General features: G+C 40.2%; 1 protein-coding gene across 7 annotated transcripts in view; it reads left to right on the top strand.

Moving 5' to 3' along the window:
• The window catches only part of SGCG (sarcoglycan gamma), a 131774-nt gene that overhangs the window by 64162 nt on the left and 43555 nt on the right, over positions 1 to 24057 (top strand). For all 7 annotated transcript variants that reach the window (XM_045454821.1, XM_045454893.1, XM_045454504.1 and 4 more), the window contains 2 exons: positions 17365 to 17466; positions 22370 to 22457. In XM_045454821.1, coding sequence (XP_045310777.1) covers positions 17365 to 17466; positions 22370 to 22457 — 190 coding nt within the window. The remainder of the gene's footprint in view (positions 1 to 17364; positions 17467 to 22369; positions 22458 to 24057) is intronic.

A 24057-nucleotide genomic window follows, 5' to 3' on the forward strand; every position in this document is an offset into this window, starting at 1 on the left:
AGTGAACTTGAGTCTTTCTTATCTTTCTGTCTTGGCCCAGATTGAGTCCCACACGCTCTGAGAAATAGTCTCCAGTTTCTCTATTAATCATGCCTCGTTCTGAACTCTCAAAGTTGTCTGTACTACTGGTATATTTACGTCAGAGAAACTTTCTGAGGGGCCAGTAGAGGTTTTGTTGTGTTTTATTTTAATCCCCAGTATCACAGTGCCTTGTACAGAATTTAGGTACCCAGTAAATACTTGACGCTCCTAAAAAACGAGAAGAAATGAAAGATAATTTTCGCACATGTGTATGAAATTAGCAACGACCAAGAAAAAAACGGCACAAATTCAGTACTAGGTTGATTACACAAAATTACTATAGGATTTGCAGATGGGTGGATGGATGCAAAACTACGAATCAAAAATTTGTTCATCTATTATGTATTTTGTTCATAGACTCTGATACTGAGTGGACCATGACATTCGCTCACAAATTCTCAATTTCTTTGCAAACGCACTTGGATAAATAATGTGTGTCCTTAAAGTTGTTTCCCCAAATTCTCTGAGATGTCAGCGTGGTGGTATAACATTGACTTCTCTTCGTATCCAAATGTCCAGGTGAGCGGTAGCAAAAGCATCTGATCTCTAGGACACTTCCCAGCTCTGAGTTGTATAAAACAATATGGACTGATTGATTTGATGTAGACTCCTCCTGTTGGCCAGCCTGGTACTCTGACTTTAATCCCCAAATCTATACTGCTTGAATCACCTGGTCTGAGTATTCCCACACTACTGGTAATATATGGAGAAGCACATTCAGATATTCTGGAAATTTGGTTTTAATGCCAGGATAGTAGAAAACGATGATGATCATGATGATAAATAACTTTGGGTAGTGCTTTAGAACGTATAAAGCACTTTCAAGTGTATACAGCATTATAAACATATCCATATATAACGTCTCTGTATAATGCCACCTTTTCCAAATAGCAAATTAAGGAACTACCATTCAGAGTATTCCTGATATGAGCAGTTTTAACTAGATTTCTCTCCCCAAACACCCGGTTTTATGAACACCATTTATAGAATGATCTGTTTTTTGCTTTTGACAACTTTTATTACTTTTAATGTTTGTGAATTTTGTATGCAGTTTTGAAAGAAAGAAGACTTGAGAAAGAAACAAGAAATTACTCCTAACAGAAATATCTAAAAAAAATTTTTAACATTTATTTATTTTTGAGAGACAGAGAGAGACAAAGCATGAGTGGGGCAAGGGCAGAGAGAGAGGGAGACACAGAATCCGAAGCAGGCTCCAGGCCCTGAGCTGTCAGCACAGAGCCCGACGCGGGGCTCGAACTCACGAACCGTGAGATCATGACCTGAGCCGATGTCGGATGCTCAACCAACTGAGCCACCTAGGTGCCCCCGATTTTTAAAAAACCTTTTAACATTTATTTATTTTTGAGATAGACAAAGCATGAGGGGAGAGAAACAGAGAGAGAGAGGGACCCTAACGGAACTATCTAGATATAGCTTGGTATATTTGCATAATGCTTCCTTTATCGTATAATAGGCAGCTATGAAGAGAATCTGCTTCAGAGCTGTATGCTTCCTCTGCCTGTTTATTGCTTCTTTTGACAATGTGTTAGGACCCAATTTTCATTATGATAAGCTTATTATTGTTTTCACATATAGATAAGAGGGCAAAGTCATTCCTCCTTCCTTTTAACTTTTAACTTTCCTTAGCACTATGACCTGATTATTTTTGTCTTTGCAGTATATGGTGAATAATTTCAAACATAGAGCCTGAAAATACAAAATTCTCCATGAAGTTGTGTGTCATCTTTACAAAGTACCACACTGATCTTTTCTCATGTTTACAGTAGTGTTATCTATGCTACTCAGTGAACACACCATCCAATCATTCTTGGCTCTTTGACGTTCCTTCATTTTCTTCTTGTCTCTCAAACTGCTCTGCTCTTACGGTGGCTTCTCTCCTGTTTCCTTCCCTGGGTCGTTTTATTAACTCTACGAGGTAGAAAAGAAGCCAGTCTATGTGTTTTTTCCTAATACCTTATCTATGCCACCACATACGAGGCACCGCTCCATAAACATAGGTGTTCCTTAACTTGAAGTGTCAGAAATTTAAAAGTTGTCTGAGATCACCGGGTGAGAAAATAAGAATTAGAATTTGCATCCATTTCATTTCATTTGAAATCCGCCCTTTTTTCACTGCACCACACACATGGGCTATCGTAGATGGCGGTAATAAAAAGAAATAGTTGACCAGCATACTTCCCCTAACATGATAGCGAATATTTACCCGAACCAGCAGCCAGAAACATACTTGATACTGAAACCCTAGAGGCATTTCTGTTGAAGCCAAAAACAAGAGAAGTGTATTACTGTATGCTACCCTTTTATTTTTTGAAATATTGTCAGTACAGCAAGGCAATCTGTTAAATAAGGCATTGAAATAGTTAAACAGCAGATGATTTGAGGGAAAAGAATTACTTGCAAATTATTACCATGTTGTCTCATAAAATCCAGAAGAATTAAATGCAAAACCCCCCAAACAAATACGAAAGTTTGATATGTTGAGTAATAAAATGAGGTACAAAATGTAGTGTCTAACACCCACTCATATTTTAGTCCAAACTAGTTAGAAAATGAACTAGAAGAATCACACTTCATATTGCAATAATGACGCAAATCCGCAAGACTCTCAATTTGCGGGAATATACTTTCCCGACAGCCCCGAAAGGAACCCTGAGTAAAAGGGTCTGCACAGCTGGATAAAAAGACTTCATATTAGCTTTATTCATGACAAAGAATAACAAGGGAAAGCTTGCTCTAGCAAATACCAAAACATTCCATGAAACTAGAATCATCTGGCGCCTGGGTGGCTCCGTCGGTTAAGCGTCCGACTTCCGCTCAGGTGATGATCTCGCAGCTCTGTGAGTTCGAGCCCCACGTCAGGCTCTCTGCTGTCAGCACGGAACCCGCTTCAGATCCTCTCTCTGCCCTTCGCCTGCTCGCGCTCTCGTTCTATCTCAAAAGTCAATAAACATTAAAAAAAAAACATCCAAATCATGTGGCTCATAAACACCAAAAAGACCCATGGAACATAAAGAGGTTTTAGAGACAGAATATAAATTAGTAAATTCAGTACAATTAGAATCTCACTTTTCTAAAACTTATGCTTAATTAAAATGTTTCTGAAATACAAGTAAGCTCCATAATTTTAATGTAATAATGTAAATAATGTAATAAATTAAAGCATTAAAAACTATGTAACTTCTTTGTGACGTTAATAATTATAAATTGATAAACTGATAAGCTGATAAATAGAAAAACTGATAACTGATAAGTATAAACTGATAAATATATAAACTGATAACAAATTAAAACTTGTTTGATGGGAAAGGGTGGTAAACGCAAATACATCCTACTAACTTCAAAATCATTGTCAGGCAGTAACCAATATTTTGTCATATACTGGGATAACTTTGCTGCTTAAAGGATAGAGCATATCATACCTATTTGTCTTTATTTCCTTGTTAAAGATTCTGTGCTGCCTCTATTGTACAAATATGCCAATACATTTGAATAATGTAAGTTGGTGGGGGGAAGGTGCATTGCTTCGTGAGTCTGTGGAAAACTTAGGGAAACTACCCTGCATTGAAGTTTTGCAGTGATATAGTGGGAAAATTATGAGCCAAAAGAATATGTATGTTGTACTGCCAGAGTATTTGTATATTGTATATTTTCCTTTATAGGTTTTTATTAGGTGGCATTTTGTAGTTTGGATCATTCCTTGGATTGCTTTTAATGTCAAAATGAAATTATCCATTTTTCATCAGAAGACAACTTTACTAGCAAATAAGTTTTTTTCAGGGGTTTTTTGCTTTTGTATAACTGTAATAATATTAAAGGGATTTTTCTTCTAGGAGAGGATATATTTTTAACTTGTTTTGGAAGTCAATAGAAGGTATAATTCAGTTGAAATTAAATTTGCTTCTATAGCAAGTTGCTGGGAAACATCAATTTCATTAAATGAAGTATACCCAGAACTGGTTTCCATATATATTTCTAGAGACTCTCAAAGTTTTACTGTTGACGAGTCAGCTGATCAACTTGACCAAACTTTATCCTTTCTTATGCTAAGCTAAAATGAAAATTCATTATCCAATCTTCTGCATGGTTTAGAAGAAATAAACATCAAAACTTCCTAAGATATAAAGCATTGAGAAATGAATCTCTTTATGGGTATTTGAAAATAGACAAGACAGTCACTGATTATTCTGAGACTATTCCCCAAGGCCATCTTTACACAAAATATGCTCACTTTAATTTCTCATTAAATTCTAGGAACCCCTTGCCCACAATATGAAAAATCAGGATCACGATAAAATTGAGAGAAAATTGTATACAAATCATACCACTGAAGAATAAATATATGTCTGTCCTTGATCTGTTGCAGTGCTTTAGAATATAGTCAGATAAAAAAAAAAACTGTAAACATTCATTCGTGAAATAATTCTTCCTGTTTCTAAGGGAAGAAAAATCGTTATGAACTAGAAAAACTTACATTTATTTGATGCCTCAAGTTTTTACTAGCAGCCTAGCAAGGAAGAAAAGTTGCGTAGAGAACTCCCAGAAGTGATTGAAAAAAACCCAAAAACCTGAGGTAAACAAATAATAGTTATGAGAATAATTAAAGGAGCCTCAGTTTGATTTTATATCACCTCTCAGCTGTCGGCATGAAGTTTATGAAAGCACAACAAGGTTAAAAACTTGAAAATCACTACAACATCCCCCCAAATGCCAAATTCCTTGCTACACACCATGGGTCATCCTAAACGTGCAAATTCTGAAGTAATACCAATTATCAACCTGTTCGTTTTTTAAATGTATGCTGAGCAGCTAACATAAGGTATCATGGATCTCGCGGTTGCACAGGCCGATCAGTGAACCCATTGTTGGGTCCTGCTGTGTGTAGGGTGCTAGCCCCCACAATACAGGCCGGGTTTACAAAACTCTCAGTGCAGTAGAGGTCTAGATACATGTAACATAATGGGATAAGGTTGCTATGAGAGACGTGATCAAACTTTTGTAGAAATCCAGAAGAGGGAGTTATGATGGCCTGAGGAGATCAGAAAAGCTTCAACAGGACTTCGATAGTTTGGGGATGCAATACAAGGATGAAGAAAGATTGTTGAGTGAGAAGTGTATTGTCACGAAGATGTAAGGTTCGAAGGAGAAGGGCAGGAGATAAACCTGTAGAAATAGGGACCACGTATAAGAGCCTTGTATGCCCGTAGGTCACTTGTGTGGTATTGTGTACCCCAATTTTTAAAGAGGGAGAGTAAACGTTAGGTTAGTGTTTTAAGAAATTATCTGGAGAACACTAAGGAGGGGTACTCACGTGTAAGAGGATGTGTGTGAGGGTTTAACATATATTCAGTATTTACATGGTGCCAAGGATGCAACTCCAAGAAACGTGGGCCTTTCACAAAAAAGCCTAGGAGGATGTTGTTGAGAAAAAGTGCCAAAGGAACAGTCGAAGCCAAAAGATAAACCAAACTGCCCGAAGCCTCAAGGGAAGGTAGAGTGCGAAGAATTATGGATTGGCCAATAGTCCCAAATGCTACAAGAATTTTCCAGTAGAATGAGAATTGAGAAGGGGCGTTGGATTTTTTAATAACAAGGTTATTAGGGAGAGCAATTTCAGTAGAACGGTGATGGTGGAAGCCACATTGTCATGGGCCAAAGACCGAGTGGGACTTGAGGCAGTGTGAATTGAACGTGGAGTCTGACAGAATGTGACTCATGCATTGTGGGTACATTCAGCTTTAATGGAAGCTGCCAGTGTTTAGGACGGATTGCGCCAACTCCCACCAGGACGTGAGAGTTCCAGAGCCTCCACATCCACTGCTTGCCACTGACTCTTGACATTTTCTATAATTTTTTCAGCTTTATTGAAGTAGAGTTGACAAAATTGAAAGAGATTTGAAGCGTACCACATGATGATATGATAGACGCACACATTGCGAAAGGACTTCCCTCAGGGAGTTCACACATCCATCACCTCCCATATTTACCTTTTGCGTGTGAGGGAGAATAAGTTCTACTCTATTAGCAAATTTAAACTACCCAAAACAGTGGTGTCAGCTATAGTCACCATGTTGTTACACAATAGATCCTGAGACTCCATTCAGGTCTTTTAACTGAATGTTTGTACCTTTTTACCAACCTTTTCCTACTTCTCCCCACCCCACCCCACCCCACCCCCAGCCCCTGGCAACCACTTTTCTATCTGTTTCCATGAATTTGATTTCCCCCCTCTTTAGATTTCACATAAAGTTATACTATGCAGTATTTGTCTTTCTCTGTGTGACCGTTTCACCTGGCATAAGACCCTCCGTGTTCATCCAGGTTGCCACAAAAGACAGGATTTCCCTCTTTTTTTAAGGCTAAATAATATTCCATTGTCATTGTATACCACATGAGAATAATGTCTAACCTGCTGCTGTTGGGCTGAATGTTTATCTGGTCTAACGTACAGTTTCACCACCCTGTTTCCTTAGTGATTTTCTGTCTGAGTGATGTATCCATTGTTGAAAGTGGAATATTGAAGTTTCCTGCTATTACTGTATTACTCTCTATTTCTCCCTTCAGTTCTTATACTCAAATGTCGGGTGCATATTTTCTGGTGTTACATTCTCTTGATGAATTGACCCTCTTAGCATTCTATAATGACCTTCTTCATCTCTTGCTATAGTCCTTGGTTTATAGTCTGTTTTTTCTGATATAAGAATAGCTACCCTTGATTCCTGTTGGTTTCCATTTTCATGGAATATCTTTTTCCATCACTTTCAGTCTATATGTGTCTGTAGAGATGAAATCAGTCTCTTATAGGCAGCATGTAGTTGACTCTTGTTTGGTTTTATTGTGTTATCTAGCCACCCTGTGTCTTTTGAGTGGAAAATTTAGTCCATTTACATTTCAAGTAATTTTTGGTAGGTATGAACTTATGACTGTCATTTTGTTGATTGTTTTCTGGTTGTTTTGTAATTCCTTGGTTCCCTTCTTCAAGTCTTGTTTCCTTCCTTTGTGATTTGATGATTTTTACATAGTGTTCTGCTTATGTTCTTTTCCCTTTATCTTTTGTGAATCTACTATAGGTTTTGGCTTTGGTTACCATAAGGCTTACATAAAACGCTCATAGTTCTAACAGTCTATTATTTTTTTAAGAAATAAAAGAGTTTTATTACAGCCCAAGTTAAAGACAGCTGCCTGGGATGCACAGTCTTTACAAAGAAGAGAGTGCTCTAGGGAAGGAACATTGGGTGCAGAGTTACATATGTTTTTTTACATCAAGAGTTACAAATCAACTTGATAAAGGACATCCAGAAAGTTACAGGTTTTATCTTATTTTTTAAAATTTTAATTCCAATACAGTTAACACACAGTGTTGTATTAGTTTCAGGTGTACAATATGGTGATTCAAAAGTTCCATACATCCCCCAGCGTTTATCACAGAAGTGCACTCCTTAATCCCTATCATCTATTTCACCCATCTCAGAACCCAGCTTCCCTCTAGTAACCATCAGTTTGTTCTCCATAGTCAAGAGAATGTTTCTTGGTTTGTGTGTGTGTGTGTGTCTCTGTTTTTACACTGGCTCATTGTTTTAGTTTTGAAATTCCACATATGAATGAAATCATATGGTATTTGTCTTTATCTGACTTATTTCACTTAGCATCATACTCTCTCACTCCATTTGTATTATTGCAAGTGGCAAGATTTCTCTATTTTTTTTTTAATTTTTTTTTCAACATTTATTTATTTTTGGGACAGAGAGAGACAGAGCATGAACGGGGGAGGGGCAGAGAGAGAGGGAGACACAGAATCGGAAACAGGCTCCAGGCCCTGAGCCATCAGCCCAGAGCCTGACGCGGGGCTCGAACTCACGGACCGCGAGATCGTGACCTGGCTGAAGTCGGACGCTTATCCGACTGCGCCACCCAGGCGCTCCAAGATTTCTCTATTTTTGTGGCTGAATAATATTCCATTGTATATACATACCACATCTCTTTTATCCATTCATCTATCAATGGACACTTGGGCTGCTTCCATAATTTGGCTATTGTAAATAATGCTGCTGTAAACATAGGGGTTCATGAATCACTTTGAATTAGTGCTTTTGCATTTTGGGGGTAAATACCCAGTAGTATGATTACTAGATCCTAGGGTAGTTCTATTTTTAATGTTTTAAGGAATCTCCATACCATTTTCCACAGTGGCTGCCCCAGTTTGCATTCAGCAAACTATCAGCAGTGAAAGTAAGTTCCTTTTTATCCACATCCTTACCAACACTTGTTGTTTCTTGTGTTTTTTATTTTAGCCACTCTGACAAGTGTAAGGTGGTATCTCATTATAGTTTTGATTTGTATTTCCTTCAAGGTGAGTGCTGTTGAGCATCCTTTCATGTGTCTGTTGACCATCTGGATGTCTTCTTTGGAGAAATGTCTGTCCATATCTTCTGCCCTTTTTTAAGTTGGGTTATTTGTTTTTTGGGTGTTGAGTTGTATCAGTTCTTTATATATTTTGGATACTAACTCTTTATTGGATATGTCATTTGAAAATATCTTCTCCCATTCAGCAGGTTGCCTTTTAGTCTTGTTGATTGTTTCCCTCTCCATGCAGAAGTGTTTTTTTTTTTTTTATTTAGGTGCAGTCCCAGTAGTTTATTTTTTACTTTATTTTCCTTGCCTTAGGAGACATATCTAGAAATGTTGCCATGGCCAATGTCAGAGACATTACTGCTTGTGCTCTCTTCTAGGATTTTTGTGGTTTCAGATCTCACATTTAGGTTGTTAATCCATTTTAAATTTATTTTTGTGTATGGTGGAGAAGGTAGTCCAGTTTCATTGGAGTTTTCAGCCTTACACCCCATTCTCCAGAGAAAGGAGAGAGGCTGGAAATGATTGATCATGCCTACCTAAGGAAGCCCTCCATAAATCCCAGTCGTAAGGGATAAGGGGAGCTTCTAGATTAGCAAACATATCCACACCAGGAGAGTGATATACCCCAACTCCATGGAGACAAATCCAAAGGTCCCTGCACGTGGGATTTTCCCAGACCATGCCCTACATAGCTCTTCGTCTGGCTGTATATCTGTGTCCTATACCATATTTTTTAATATACTGGTAATTATAAGTGTTTCCTTGAGTTTTGTGACCTGTTTTAGCAATTTAATCAAACCCAAGGAGGGGACCATTGGAACCTCCAATAAAGAGCTGGTTGGTCAGAAACACAGGTGATAACCTTGGCTTATGACTGGCATCTAAAAGCGGTTGGGTGGGACTGAGCCCTTAGTCTCTGGAATTTGGTGATGTGTCTGGGAAGATATGTCTGAATTGAATTGAATTCTTGGACACTTTGCTGGGATCTGAGGATTTATAGTTGCGGGGAAAACTTCCACACATTTATTTGGTGACCAGAAATGTCAGAAATGAAGTGTCTATGTGAGGAACAGGATCCTCAACAGGAAGGAAAGACATAGTAGGGGAGAACTGAGTTTTTCCTACAGAGGAAGGAAAAAAAACCCAAGTGTTTCCTTACCATACCCAGCTGGCCTTTAGAAAATGTTGAATGGGGCAGTGCTGATCGGAGAAGGAAAGCGGAGGGTAATCTATTTCCTACAAGAAGGGAAAGTTATCAAAGGTAGTTATGTGAAACCAAATTGATGTAGTAAATTCAAAAGGATATGTAGGTTAATTAAACTTTAAGAGATGAAAGGAAATCAGAGAAGCCTGCAGAACTATCAAATATTTTGCAGTTTTTGACCTCCAGAATGAAGAAAGCCAACAACAATAGGAAATGGACCAGATGAATTTAGGGTTCCAGGGAAAGTTAACTAGATCGTGTTCTACTTGAGTTCGAGCTGTGAATGCTAAGCTTGCAACTAAGAAAATGATGATTAAGGGCCAGACCAGCACCCCATCTGTGAGCTCCAGCTTTGGGAAGATGAAAAGTGGGGAAGGGTTTGTGCCACAGGTAAAGGTTAAAGTCATGGATGGGAAGAATTTGAGTCATGACACTGTTCTTGTTACATGGAAGGGGCTTTGCACTGAGAGTTCATTCACCCTTCTGGCGTTCTGTGTGAATTGCCTAAGGATTTAACCAAGGCATCATCCTGCAGGGACTGCTCTCCCTGCCCCCTGCTATTGCCCAGAAGTGTTGAGCCCACTCTGAATGAGTGGTGGGAGCAGAACAGAGTCAAAATCTGGCACTTGGTTGATTTTTGCCAAAACAATGAATGAGTCACGGTACAGTCACATTATGATTGACAGCAGCTGATGCACCAAAGGAAGGAAAGCCAGAGATGAGATGTCCCAGACACATGAAACTGACAGTGTAGTGCAATGTAGGATCTAAGTGACATCGAGCTTTATCAGCTTAACTGATGTTTTTCTGGACACGGATCGTTTAACAGCTCAACAACCACGTGCTGAGCACTTTTGTGCATCAGATATTAAACGAAGAGTTGAGAATAGATGTGGTTCATCCCTGCTCACAAGAAGTATCCTGGCTAATCTATTGCTACAAAACATGTTAGTCTAAAAACAAATGGCTTAAAACAAAAGCTATTTTATCAAACTTTTGATTTTGTAAGTCAGAAAATGGGGCAGGGCTCAGCTAGGCAACTCTGCCCACCACCACCCCCCATGTCAATTGAGGTCACTCAGATATAATTAGCTGGTATTAGGGCTGGTTTGGAGGGTTTGGGATGACTTCATTCACATATCTGGTGCCAGTGCAGGGATGGCTGGAAAGCTGGGCTCAGCTGAAACTGACAACTGGAGAGTCTGCCCTTGGTCTCCCCAGCATGTGATCTCAAGGTCCCTGGACTTCTTACATGGTAAGACTAGTCAGGACTTCTAAAGTATTCCAGTAGGTCTGAGCAGAAGCCTCAAGACTTCTTTTGATGTCATACCTGCTGGTAGCCCAGATTCATGGGCAGATTATACTCTACCTCTCGGAGGAATAACCAATATTTTGTGCAGAAACAAACAGGCTCTTATATTAGTAATGATATAAGTGCTACTACAGAGCTATGCACAGGGTGCCGTGGACAGGGAGAACTGAAATGTAGGATTAGTAAGAATTAGCTGTATAAATTAAAATAAGAAAGTTATTCGTCAACTCCATGAGCAAACACACGGATGCCGAAAGAGCGTGCTGCCACTCCTGATACAAGGGAGTAGAAGTGAGGGAACCACAACGCCATCAGCAAGAGTCAGGACAGACTGAGGGATCCAGAGCAAGTCTGTTCCACCTCAAGGGTCAAGAACGGACCTGGTGCCCAGAGCCTATGGCCACATGGCTCCAGACCCTCCCCTCATAAACAGGAGTCAGTGGGGAGCAGCAGGCACTCACCTTTTAATGCCCCTCCCCTTCTCGGATTTCCCTCCGCCATCGGCCTCCAATGCGCTGCAGATGAGGCCCAACTTCCTTTCATCCCCATTGATGTTGGTCACCATAGGAAACCCTCGCCTCCCCACTGCTCATCTCTTGCACTCAAAGGCTCTGAGGTTCTGCTCATGCATTATCCTCTCCTACCCTCATCCTTCCCCAACTCTGGGAACCCTCTGTTCGACCCTCTGGAATTCAGGACTTCCATCAGCACGACGAATGTTTTACTTGGCCCATCACTTTAAGCACTTGGTTAAAGGGCCAGGCTTCTTCCCTGTAAAATTACTGTTTTCCCATTTGCAAGTATAACTATTTGGTAAGGGGATAGATTTAAACTATGTAAAGACACTGTTTTCGTCAACCCTTCCATTCATTTGTTTATTTTTACATGTCTGTATGGACTCAGATTTCTGATTCTATTCAGTGGGCTCTCATAATCCATTGCTGCCATTTCTTTCAGTGCTTATATTCAGTCTGATTTGGCCTCTGGGATCCCCTTTTAGCTGGCTTTTCTGCCTTTTGGTCTATCCTCAGTATTCTCTGTGCCCTTTCTTGTTTACCCGCACAGGATCTTCCAGGCTCATCATGCTCTTTGCTTACTCTGGCCATGAAATTAGCTGTCTCTCCAAGGAGCTCTAATCCCTCTTAGTGTGGAATGGTATTTAGAACCTGAGATTCAAGTGTCAGACGCGCTCATTGCTGTCAGTGTGCTGCTAGCCCAGACCCACTCAGAGGACATGTAACTAACACCCGCGTGCACGCATGCAGATGCACACACACACACACACACACACACACACCTTTATATGAACATTTATTTCTCTACCTATCCATCTACATGTGGAACACCATGGGTTCGTACAAATGTTTAACTTCAGTGCAACAATATGGGGATTAACCTGATTTTCTCTCTTTTTGTATTTGTACCTCCCTTCCGTGACAACGAGGAACTTAGCTCCCTTGCTCTTTCATCGACTTATAAACTCAATCCCTTGCATGTTTCCACCCTCCTACCTCTGCCACCACCCTCTCCCCATTACACTTGAGCTGGACACCCTTCCCCGGGGGAGCTTCGCCACTGAGGGGTTCTATTCACCCTTCTGGGACCTGACACCCAATGCTCGGTCACGCCTCTTCATAGAAGCCCTCTTCACCCAGCTGGGGCATTTTATTTAACAAGAACACTTGGCCTTAATGGAATCGTACACCTTTTGTGTTCTTAAAACCACAGTGTTCTTACAGGGCTTTGCTATGGGTGTCAGAGCTCAAGGGGCCCGATGATTGTCAGGTCATGGGAGATAGTACTCAATAACCAGAGTGACTTTTCTTAGAGAAAAATAAGATAGTATAAATCCATCAGAATATTTCATTAATTTAAATGACTATGAACATTAAACTCTACTATTAATAAAGATTTTCAAGTTGTGTTTTTTAAAAGATCATCTATAATGTCCTTACAAGAGACATAAAAGAAAAAAATGAGAGAGTTTGAAAATAAAAGAAGGAAAAAGGATAAGCCAGAACAGTATGGACTAAATAGAAGCTGGTGTGAGATAAAAATAATATCATTTATAATGGCACCAAGACACATGAAGTATTTATGTAAAAATCAAGCAAAATATGAATAAGATTTATATGCTGAGAACTACAGAACAACAATGAAAGAAATTTTTATGATTCAATGGGGAAATAGTGTTCGAACATTGGAAGACTCAGTATTTTTAAGATGTTAGTTCTTCCCAAATTCATACTTATATTCAATACATTTCTAGTCAAAAACCCAGCAGAAATTTTTGTAGAATAGATAAGCTGATTCTAAAGCTTACATTTAAAGGCAAAATGCTAGGATAAAGTTAGAAAGAAAGACAAAAAAATGTATACGATTCCACTTACTTTAGGCACATAGAATAATCAGATTTATAGAATCAGGAAGTAGAATAGGAGTTACCAGGGGCTGGGGAGTGGGGAATAGGGAGCTGGGTTTAATGGGTACAGAGTTTCAGTTGGAAAGGATGAAAAAATTATGGAGAAGGATGGTGGTGATTGTGCAACGATATGAAGGTACTTAATACCACTGTACTATGCAATTAAAGATGGCTAAAATGGTGAATGTTATTAAGTATACTTTATCATAATAAAGATTTTTTTAAATTATTCGAATTGCCAAAATAATTTTGAACTCCCACTGGGTGATTTCAAACCTGACGGTAGGGTTAGAGTAATCAATACATATAGTAAGTACAGACACGTAGGTCAACAGAACAGAATAGACAATCCAGAAATACAACCATATGTGGTTAATTTTTGACAAAAGTACAAAAGTAATTCAGTAGAGAAGGGATACAATTATCACCGTATGGTGCTGGAATAATTGAATATCCACCCATATGCAAAATAATCTTCATGTACGCCCCACACCATACACAAAAGTTAACTAAAAACTGGTCAGAGACCTAAATGTGTAATCTAAAACTATAAAAATTCTAGAAGAAAACATAGGAGAAAATATGTCCTTGGTTTAGGGAAAGTTGTCACATAAAATATCAAAAGCATAACCATAAGAGAAAAGTGATAAGTTAAACTTCTTGAAAATTGAAAACTTTTGCTCTGCAAAAGACACCAGTCAAGGAATAAAAAACCACAAACTTGGTAAGAATATTTGCAAATACATATCGACAAAGATGTGGATAGTAAAAAGCCCACTGAAAAACACTTACTATCATTAGTCATTAGGAAAATACAAATTAAAACCACAATATGATACCATCACGTTCCTATTAGAATGAAAAATAGTACTGACAGTACTAAGTGCTGACAAGAATACAGTGCAACCAGAATACTCATATATTGCTTATGGGAATGCAAAATGGTACAACCGTCTTGGAAAACTGAACAGTTTGGCAGTTTCTTGTTTCTTATAAGGTTAACCATAAACCTACCATACAACGCAGCAAATCCCCAGGCGTTTGCTCATCAGAAATGACCACTATGTGTGCACAGAAGCCCTTTATTCGTAATCATCAGAGCAAGCTAAATGTCTTTCAACTGACACATGTATAAACAAACCGTGGAATATTCTCCAGTGGGATAGTCTGCCTCTCTAAAAAGAAACAAACTCCTGATACACACAAAAGCATGGGTGACTGCCAGACGCTTTATCCTAGGGAAAGAAGGCAGTCTGAAAAGGCTACATACTGTATGATTCCATTTAGATGACATTCTGGAAAGGGCAAGACTATTGGAACAGAAAGCAGTGGTTGCCAAGGAGTGGGGGTTGGCTGTGACTGCGGGGGGGGGGGGGGGGGGAGGGGGGCATTGTTTATCGTCTCCAGAACTGTTGTGTACCTTCACAGTGTTGGTGTGTTGTACTTTCATTGTGAAACGTGGCAAAAATATTCACTAAAAAAGGTGAATTTTATTATTTGTGAGTTGTAGCTCAACATACCTGATTTAAAAAAAAAAAACGAAAATAGGCATATTGTTTTGTTTTCAGACATTGAGTAGTGATGGATTGTTTGTAGAGGTTTGTAATTCATTTTGTTAAAACCATAGAATATGGGCTGAGGTCATCTCATGTCAATTTCCTCATTTTTCAATGAATGGAAAAAGCCAGAGGAGGAAATGACACGTGACAAAGAACAATCACCTTTTGCGATGTGCTTATATAAATAAGCTGCTTCAGAGGCTGGGATCTGCATTACTTTTTTGTTGTTTTCTGCCGATGTAGCGAAACAGAGTCCAGAAAAACCCCTGGCATCTGTTCGGTTGAACCCAGAAATCCACAGCAGATTTTCAGATTTGAATGTACCATGTTGGAACCTCACTTTGGCTAATTCTAGGACCAAAAGTTCCTGATGCAGTTGTCTGCTAAAAATTGGTTTATTATACACGCACGATGGATCTTACGACATTGCTCATGTTGGCTTCATTTCATAAACTGTGTCTTGCAACTGCATGGTTACATCTTGTGAGAAGTTGTACCATAGTGGCTGTCAACTTTTTAGATTTTGAGCCCCGCCTCCAAAGCTACACACTCAGTCACAAACGTACGAGTGACTCGGGAAAGCTTCTCTGCCTGTGGTGTCGGTTGACCCAAGCCCAGCAGCCCTGAGGGACTTCCGTTGATCACAGAGCAAAATCCACTGCTCCCACACCCACATCTGGGAAGAGGGCCATAATGGTGGCCCACAGACAGCTAGCCAGGCCGAATGATTCCAGACTGAATCTGGTTCTTGTTAACAGGGCTTATCAGCCAGTGGAGTTCTTGAGAAGAGAAGTCTGTGGCATCAGTTCACAGTAACAGATCTCTGTCCCAGAAGTCACCTCTCACTGTATAAAATTGTGCTTAAGGGGCGCCTGGGTGGCGCAGTCGGTTAAGCGTCCGACTTCAGCCAGGTCACGATCTCGCGGTCGGTGAGTTCGAGCCCCGCGTCGGGCTCTGGGCTGATGGCTCAGAGCCTGGAGCCTGTTTCTGATTCTGTGTCTCCCTCTCTCTCTGCCCCTCCCCCGTTCATGCTCTGTCTCTCTCTGTCCCAAAAATAAAATAAAAAAACGTTGAAAAAAAAAAAAGAAAAAAAAAATAAAATTGTGCTTAATGTCATTGTTCCATTTTATCTGACCATTCTACTCTCCCTTTTTAAAATCTAACTCTAGACTCAGAAGAGAGGGGAGATCAGAATTCAGTTTGTTGTATTTAGGTTTTACCAAACTTTCGAAAGGGAAGGAGAGATGGAGAATTGTATATATGGGTCTGGAGCTCAGGAGAGAAAATATAAACTGCAGATAAAAACAGGTGAGAATTTCCACACTGAGTTGGTACTGGGAGCTGAGGGTGTGGTCAGAGAAGGCTCACAGGAAGGGGCGGGACTGCTGAGGAAGCCAGCAGTCCAGGGCTGGGCAGAGGAGGATGAACGTATATGGAGGCCAAGGAGAGAAGCTAAGAGAGCCTGGTGTCCTGGAAATCGAGTGAGGATAGGGTACCAATGAGAAAGAGGTCCAGTGTTAAATGCTGCTGAGAAAGCAAAGGGAATGAAGTTTAAAAATGTCCATGAGATTTAATAGCATGATGGTCACTGGTGATCTCCACAATTAAGTCTTCTATCCTTTGTGGTCATTCTTCATGATGAAAAATTCTTTGAAAACAGACCCTTTGAATAGAGCTTCACGTCCTCCTGCATGGTTTTGTGCTTAAGAAATGGCCACCGAACAGTTGCTATATTGTAAACTTACCTGATACACATGAAACCTCAAGAAGGTGTCATGGTGGCAGGGGGTGGGGGGGGACACCTGGGTGATTCAGTCAGTTGAGTGTCCGACTTCAGCTCGGGTCATGATCTCACAGCTGATGAGTTCAAGCCCTGCGTCAGGCTCTGTGCTGACGGCTCAGAGCCTAGACCCTGCTTTGGATTCTCTCTCTCTCTCTCTCTCTCTCTCTCTCTCTGAAAAATTAAAAAATAATAAAAACATTAAAAAAATTTTTTTTCAATGGTACCATGGGGGTGGGGGTGATGGAACTGTTGTGTACCCTGATTGTATCAGTGGCTACACGTGTTAAAACTCATAGAATGGTACACCTCAAAACAGCCCATTTTATTACATTTCAATTTAAAAAAAACAGTTTTAAATAGTAATGGTAAGAGTCTTTTTCTTACATGGTGGCGACTCTCGGGTGTTTATTGTGAAGTGACTTTCAATCTCATACGTATTTCCTAAATAGTCCTTTGTATTATGCAAGGGTTAATGAAATATTGACAATTTAATAAAAACAACTAAGGTTTTAAGCAAAGAGAAATCCAGAAAAGTGCCAATAGAAGATTTATGAAAATGCATCTATAATTTTAGCTGATGCTAAAAGAAGTGAAAAGGAAAGCAAAAACAAAATCTCTGTTTCTTTTTAACAGACAGGAATGGGTCACTTGCGTGTTACAAAGGATGGTCTTCGCCTGGAAGGGGAGTCAGAATTTTTATTCCCATTGTATGCCAAGGAAATACACTCCAGAGTGGTAAGAAAGTGATGAAACATGCAAATATGTTGTGTTTTATGAAAAATTAATAATCGTTAAGCATAGAAATTCAGCTATTTCAGAAGAGAGTTCTTAGAATGTATATATGTACACGCGTTCATGTTACACGCTTTATAAAAGCTTGGTAGAAGGTTGTAAAACTTATTTCCGATATTATATTATAAAAAGATGCCATTTTCATGTGCCTCAGCTCCGAACTCGGTGGCCTCAGAAATTTAAACCATAATTAAAAACGTCTGGTAATTAAAACCTTTATCAAAGGCAATCTAAACCTCTTTCCATTAGTGCAGGTAATTTAAAGACACTTTTCTCAAGGCATTTAAAATTATCTGAGAAGCTTAGAAAGAAATTAGTTTCATTGTAGCATGTTCTGTACTAATTACGCCAATTATAGATTATGGTCCTGTGGGATTCTCCACAAGTAGATTAAACATATCTGTTAAATAATTGTGTGACTTTAAAAATAAATCTGCCTCCGTATTACCTTCATTTACCTCCATGAAATTTGTAACAAATAGAGCCAAGCGTGAAACACAGTCAAATAGCTTTTGTAGTATGTTCTATTTTTCTTCATGTGATGCTATGGACTTCGTAGAAAAGGTAAACCTTTTGCTAAATTATTGGTTGGGTGTCATCTCAATGAAATGTTGAGACTTCACCCAACTGTAACCTACCGGTTGGATGAAGAGTGTACTCTTCGTTTTCCTCCCGTGTTTACACATGTGAAAGGAGGTGTCAGTACCTCCTACATGCTGAGGCTCTTCGAGTGCCTCTAGGGCAATTGGAAAGGATACAAAAGGCCAACTGCTGAGAAGCATGTGGTCTTATAGGAGGGATAAAGCACACCCCCACACAGCCATCAGAACGGTCACCAAGCCCTACTACCAACCATAATGGGATGCCGTGTAAGACTTGCACATAAATACACTGCCAAGGAGTCTCGAGAGTGCAAGGCACATTAGTAGCTCTTAGGCACTATTGTATTGCTTCTGATAATGTCTCAGTTGACAGGAGGAACCCACAAATGACCTGGAATAGGACAGGCTGGTACATGCGTGAGCCAGATGCCGTGAGCTTGGCTGAAGAGCTAAGACACTTACGTGAATCGTGATGGCATTTCAGTGTATTAAATAGCCGTGTCATATGGAAACGTGAGGAATAAACCCAAACTTATGTAAAGGGGGAAGTCAGATGTGAGCAAAGAATTTAAATATTAGAACCATTTTCCCCCCCAGAGTTATGTTGGCTGATTCCCTACCTATAGTTTTGAGGAGAGAAGATTGGTAAAATAGCCTGATGGCTGAAATCAGGTGATTAGTTCTAGCAAATTTAATATTCTGGAATTAATAGTACTTTTAGTTATATCTTATCAGATTTTTTATATCTCCATATACTTAAAAAAATCAGGGAGCAAAATTATGTCAATTATTTTAGATAATCATATATTAAACTCTTACAATGATGCATTGATGCAGTATGTCAATCGATACATAAAATTATAGAAACATTTGGAATGATATTATGTGATCACAGAGCTATAAAGTATCTGGTAACTAATATGGCTTTCCAATAATTGGATTAACTGAACAAAATTAGGTCTTATATAGTCTGTGTGCACTGATGTATTACTTATGTTCCCTTTCAAAGATGAGTCTAGGGGGTAATTTTCCGTAAAATTACAGAAATGGATTTACAAAATTTGGCACATATTAATTTATGTATATTGCTGAGGTGAGAGAATTTCCTTATTCTAGATATAATTCAACATGGTACTCTGGCTTCTAACATGTGATTACTTGGTAACTCTTCAAAACTAATACATGAGGTCCTGTGAAGATTGTGCCTGGAACTCATGATTTATAACCATCTACCCTGCCCATTATTAACCTAAGCACATAGCAATTATAACTGATAAAACAAAAAAGTTGTAGTTAGCAACATACAGGCATCATCAAAGATGAAATGAAACCAAAACACGCAATGGTAAAGCTTTACTTGGAATGATTGTCTTTGAAGTTCGCAGTCCTGGAAAGAGGCAGGGACGGCTTACGGTCAAAGCCCACAGAGACACAGGGACTAGAATGTTGCCTGATGGGACTGCTTGGGACTCTAGCCAGACCCACTGCATGAGACAGCAATGAAAGGCAGAAAATAGTTGCACCTACTGCCCAGACTTGAATAAAGATGCCAGACCAAGACCCGAATGTCATCCGAGGACACGAGCCCTGAGCCACCATGACAAGACTGAGAAACCCAGGGGTCTCAATGAAAACAATGGGAAAGCCCTTAGACAGGCTCGGTAAATCCAGAAATCAAAATACATCCACAGAGGGAAGCTTGAGACTGAAACTGGAAACCACATAAGGAAGCCTTCATCTAAAAGAAGGATTCCAACTAAACTCCCCAAAAAGAGAATTAACTTCCAACTAAGTAGAAATAATCATTCTGAAAATGACTGGAAAAGCACACTTAAGCATCGCACAGAGATAAAGCTGTTTTTGAGGAGCTTCTATGAAAAAGACAAGAAATGGAAAAATCAAAACAGGTAATACGAGACAAATGACAGGGAACGGACTTACCTGCTTTTATTAAACAACTAAAAAACTTGAAAATGTATCAGAAGCCATGGTTTTTGCTGTGGCCTGGAAGTTCACATGTTGAAACCCTAACCGCCAGGGTGATGGTATTAGGAGGTGGGATTGTGGCGACTTCCTCGTGAGGGAGTCAGTGCCCTGATCAGGGAGGCCCCAGAGAGCTCCCTCCCCGCTTCCACCAGGTGAGCTGGAGGCTGGGAGGCCCCTTCTGTGAACCCGAACGTGAGTCTCACCGGACACACCAAAGCTGTCAGCACCATGACCTCGGACTTCCCGGTCTCCAGAACGGCGAGAAAGAAACCTTTGTTGTTCATAAGCCACCGAGTCTCTGGTATTCTGTTAGAGCACCAAAACGGAGTAGGACAGCTTTCAGACGTTGGACAGTGGCAGTCAGGACAGTTCTCTCTGAGAGGCGGACACAGCAGGTGAGCCCCAGGACCGCCCCAGTTTGCTACTTGCAGAGAGTTTCGAAGGCCACGGTGAGGGAGCGGGGCCAACGAAGAGGCAGGGGTCCTCCCCGAGTTGAGAAGATATGGTTGGGAGTCCAAGGGAGAGCAGCCAGCCTAAAGCTCACAGGCTACAGCTCACCATTGAGGAGGCCACCACACAGGGAGAGCCCCCAGACGGCAGGAGGTGAGCCCCTCCTCACACCCCTGCACGCCAAGGCTCTACGTAAGAAACCAGTAAACCGTTAACTCTTCCCGTGCTACTTAGTTCTGAACAATGTGAAGACAAGTATCCAGGTCACATCAGTGGATGAAACACGAGATGCCGATAGGTCATCTGCTTCCACAAAGCGACGGGGAGAATTTCGGACCTGCCAGAGTTCCAGAGCGTTCCTGAAACTTCTTTCCTTCTGAAAAATCACAGTACTCGCTACAACTTTGGAAGACATTCGGTTCCCTCTGAATGGATCATAAACCCGCCTGAATCCAACAGCCAAGTTGTTGCGTTCTTTTTTGAAGAAAATTGCTTATATAAAAGCAAACAATCTTCTGTAGTGCAAAACCAGCCATTCGGAACTATGATACCACAGGAGGCGCTTATGACATAAAGCCACCTTATCTTCCAACAAAAGTTTAAAAAATATAGATATCTGATAAATTTTAAAAAGCTCTTGTGAAGTTGTGAAAAGGCTTTACATTTTGAAAATAAGTAATGTGGTGTTTCTTACAGAAGAACTAACCATGCTCTGATTTATCTTCTAAAAATATGTCATGTCCTGGACATAGATATTAAAAAAAATTTAATATTTTAATCTTTTATTAAGAAATTTTAATTCCTTGGAACAGGAAAAAACACCGATTAAAACTCGATTATTTTAGATCTTCACCCAGAGAGCTAACGTGGTACACTATAGCCATTGCATGCGAGCAGTGCAAACCCATAAAAGTATTATAATTTATGAAAAAAGGAGTTAGGACACCCTGTAGCAGCAAGGAAATGGATTTTGCCAGCAACCACATGAGCTTAGAAGAAGCTCTTGAGTCTGGAATGAATCCTCAGCCCTTCAGTCCCCTTGAGACCCTGAACAGGGGACCAAGGTAGCCCGTGCCTAGACTCCTGACCCACAAAAGCAATAATATAATAAATACTTATTGCTTGAAACTGTTGGAGTAAAAAATTTTCATGTACTCTTTTAACATAGTGTAATCCAAGATTTTAAAATACTGTGTAGGGCCACAGGATCTCTGACTATAGAAAAAGTATCGTATATAAATCCTAAATTTATATATGAATATAAATATACAGTCATTTTATTTTTTATTTAAAATTTTTAATGTTTGTTTATTTTGGAGAGAGAGAGAGACAGAGCATGAGTGGGGAGGGGCAGAGAGAGGGAGACACAGAATCCCAAGCAGGCTCCAGACTCTGAGCTGTCAGCACACAGCCCGACGTGGGGCTCGAACCCACGAACCGCGAGATCGTGACCTGAGCTAAAATCGGACGCTTAACCTACCGAGCCACCCGGGTGCCCCACAGTCATTTTGAATACTATCTATTCATTGGGGTGCCCGGGTGCCTCAGTCACTTGAGTGTTTGACTCTTGACTTTGGCTCAGGTCATGATCCCAGGATCGTGAGATCAAGCCCCGCGTTGGGCTCTACACCGACGCACTGAGTGTGGAGCCTGCTTAAGATTCTCCCTCTCCATCCCTTTGGTTGTTCCTGCCCACGGGAATGCACATGTACACGCTAAAAATAAGTCTAAAAATATGTCTCTCTAAAAATAAGTGAGTAAATGAGTGAATAGTATGTATTTGTCACATTTTGTAAATGCCCTTCTAGGATTCATCTCTGCTTCTGCAGTCAACTCAGAATGTGACCGTCAACGCACGCAACTCTGAAGGGGAGGTCACAGGCAGGTTAAAAGTGGGTGAGTCTAACCTCTTCACAGTGCTTTGCATGTGAGTGGTCCGTGGATAGTTGTGCTGAATGGATACACGTCTCTCTTCTGAAGAATTCACAGTTACTCGTGAACAATTACAGTACGAGTTTTCTAAATATCATGCTGTGTTGACTGCAGAGAATAGTTGGCATCACGAGGGAGACAGTCTGAGATATTTTAATTAAAGTTATTGCGATTCCAAGAAATAGAGGACCATTCAAGGTAGTAAAAGACACATGATTAGTACAGAACGCAAAGGAATCTCAGAGACCAAAGGAAAGGAGCCAAAGTATCTGGCCTCAAAAGAACAGAGACCAGGGGCTAAGAGCCCAAAGATTCTCTCTCGCTCTTCCTCTCCCCACCCCCTCCTTCACCTTCCCTTTCTCCTCGCCCATGTACCCCTCCTTTCTACAGCATCTCTGCCCATTATTTTCACTTGGCCACATCGGTTCTAACTCTGTAGGACGTACAGGACCTCTCTGGTTCTTCATCTGATAGGCTGTGCTTCTCAACACCAGCCAGCGTGGTCTTTAGTTTCATGAATTCTAAATTCACAATAAAGTACTCTAATTGGCCCAAGTAATGTGTGTAACCAACTGCCCGGGGGCAGCTATGTATCCTATCCAACCAGCTAAGAGCAGAGAGTAAGCTCACCCAGCAGTGAGATCACACGAACTCTTATACAGTGAGAAAAAAAGGATTACCGAGAAAGATCATAGGTGGAAGAAATGATAAAAGAGCAAATCACCTAGTGAAAGGAATGTGTATCCATTCTCTGTACTATCAGCAGTCTATACATGTGCCAAATCTAAGACACTGAGTGGCCTTCTGGGTTATGGGAAAATAGATGAAAAGTGTCGCGCCAGCACAAACTGGTCACTTTCAACGTCTCTTTTCTACGAAACAGAATAATGTTACATTGGAAACTGCCGCCGTATATTAGCCTGATGATTCCTTTTTATCATGCTGATACACAAGTTCCATATTATATGTTCTGCTTTAATCTTCATAACTTACTTCTCTTTTGCTTAGAAGTTTGTCCGATCACTAAGTCCAGTGAGATTCTCAGTGGTTCCAGACATGAACCTGAGTTTATTCAGCGTACATGTTCTTGAAACGTGTCTAAAATCAAATCATATTTTCTTGAAAGATTATGTAGGATTATGATTTATCTTTACCATTATTTCACAGACTTCTTTGGCTGTAGCTTTTATATGTTTGAGGGATTTTTGCTCATCTTTTGTCATTCATTTGCCATTTGTTGGATGCCTACATGCAACTTTCTATATGCTGTCACATGTAAATAATATGTATGTACCCCTTAGGAGCTCCACAAGTAAAAGACTCCCTTTATATTCTTATAAAAATGATTTACTACAAATACTTATTTCCTCATTTAATTTTTTGTTGAACGTAGATTTTCATATATCGTACAAGAGAGTTAGGGGCACCTGGGTGGCTCAGTCCGTTAAGTTTCCGACTTCGGTCATGATCTCACAGTTTGTGGGTTCAAGCCCTGCATCAGGCTCTGTGCTGACAGCTCAGAGCCTGGAGCCTGCTTCCGATTCTGTGTCTCCCTCTATCTCTG

Source organism: Leopardus geoffroyi, chromosome A1 (assembly GCF_018350155.1).
Source record: "Leopardus geoffroyi isolate Oge1 chromosome A1, O.geoffroyi_Oge1_pat1.0, whole genome shotgun sequence".
Taxonomy (NCBI): domain Eukaryota; kingdom Metazoa; phylum Chordata; class Mammalia; order Carnivora; family Felidae; genus Leopardus; species Leopardus geoffroyi.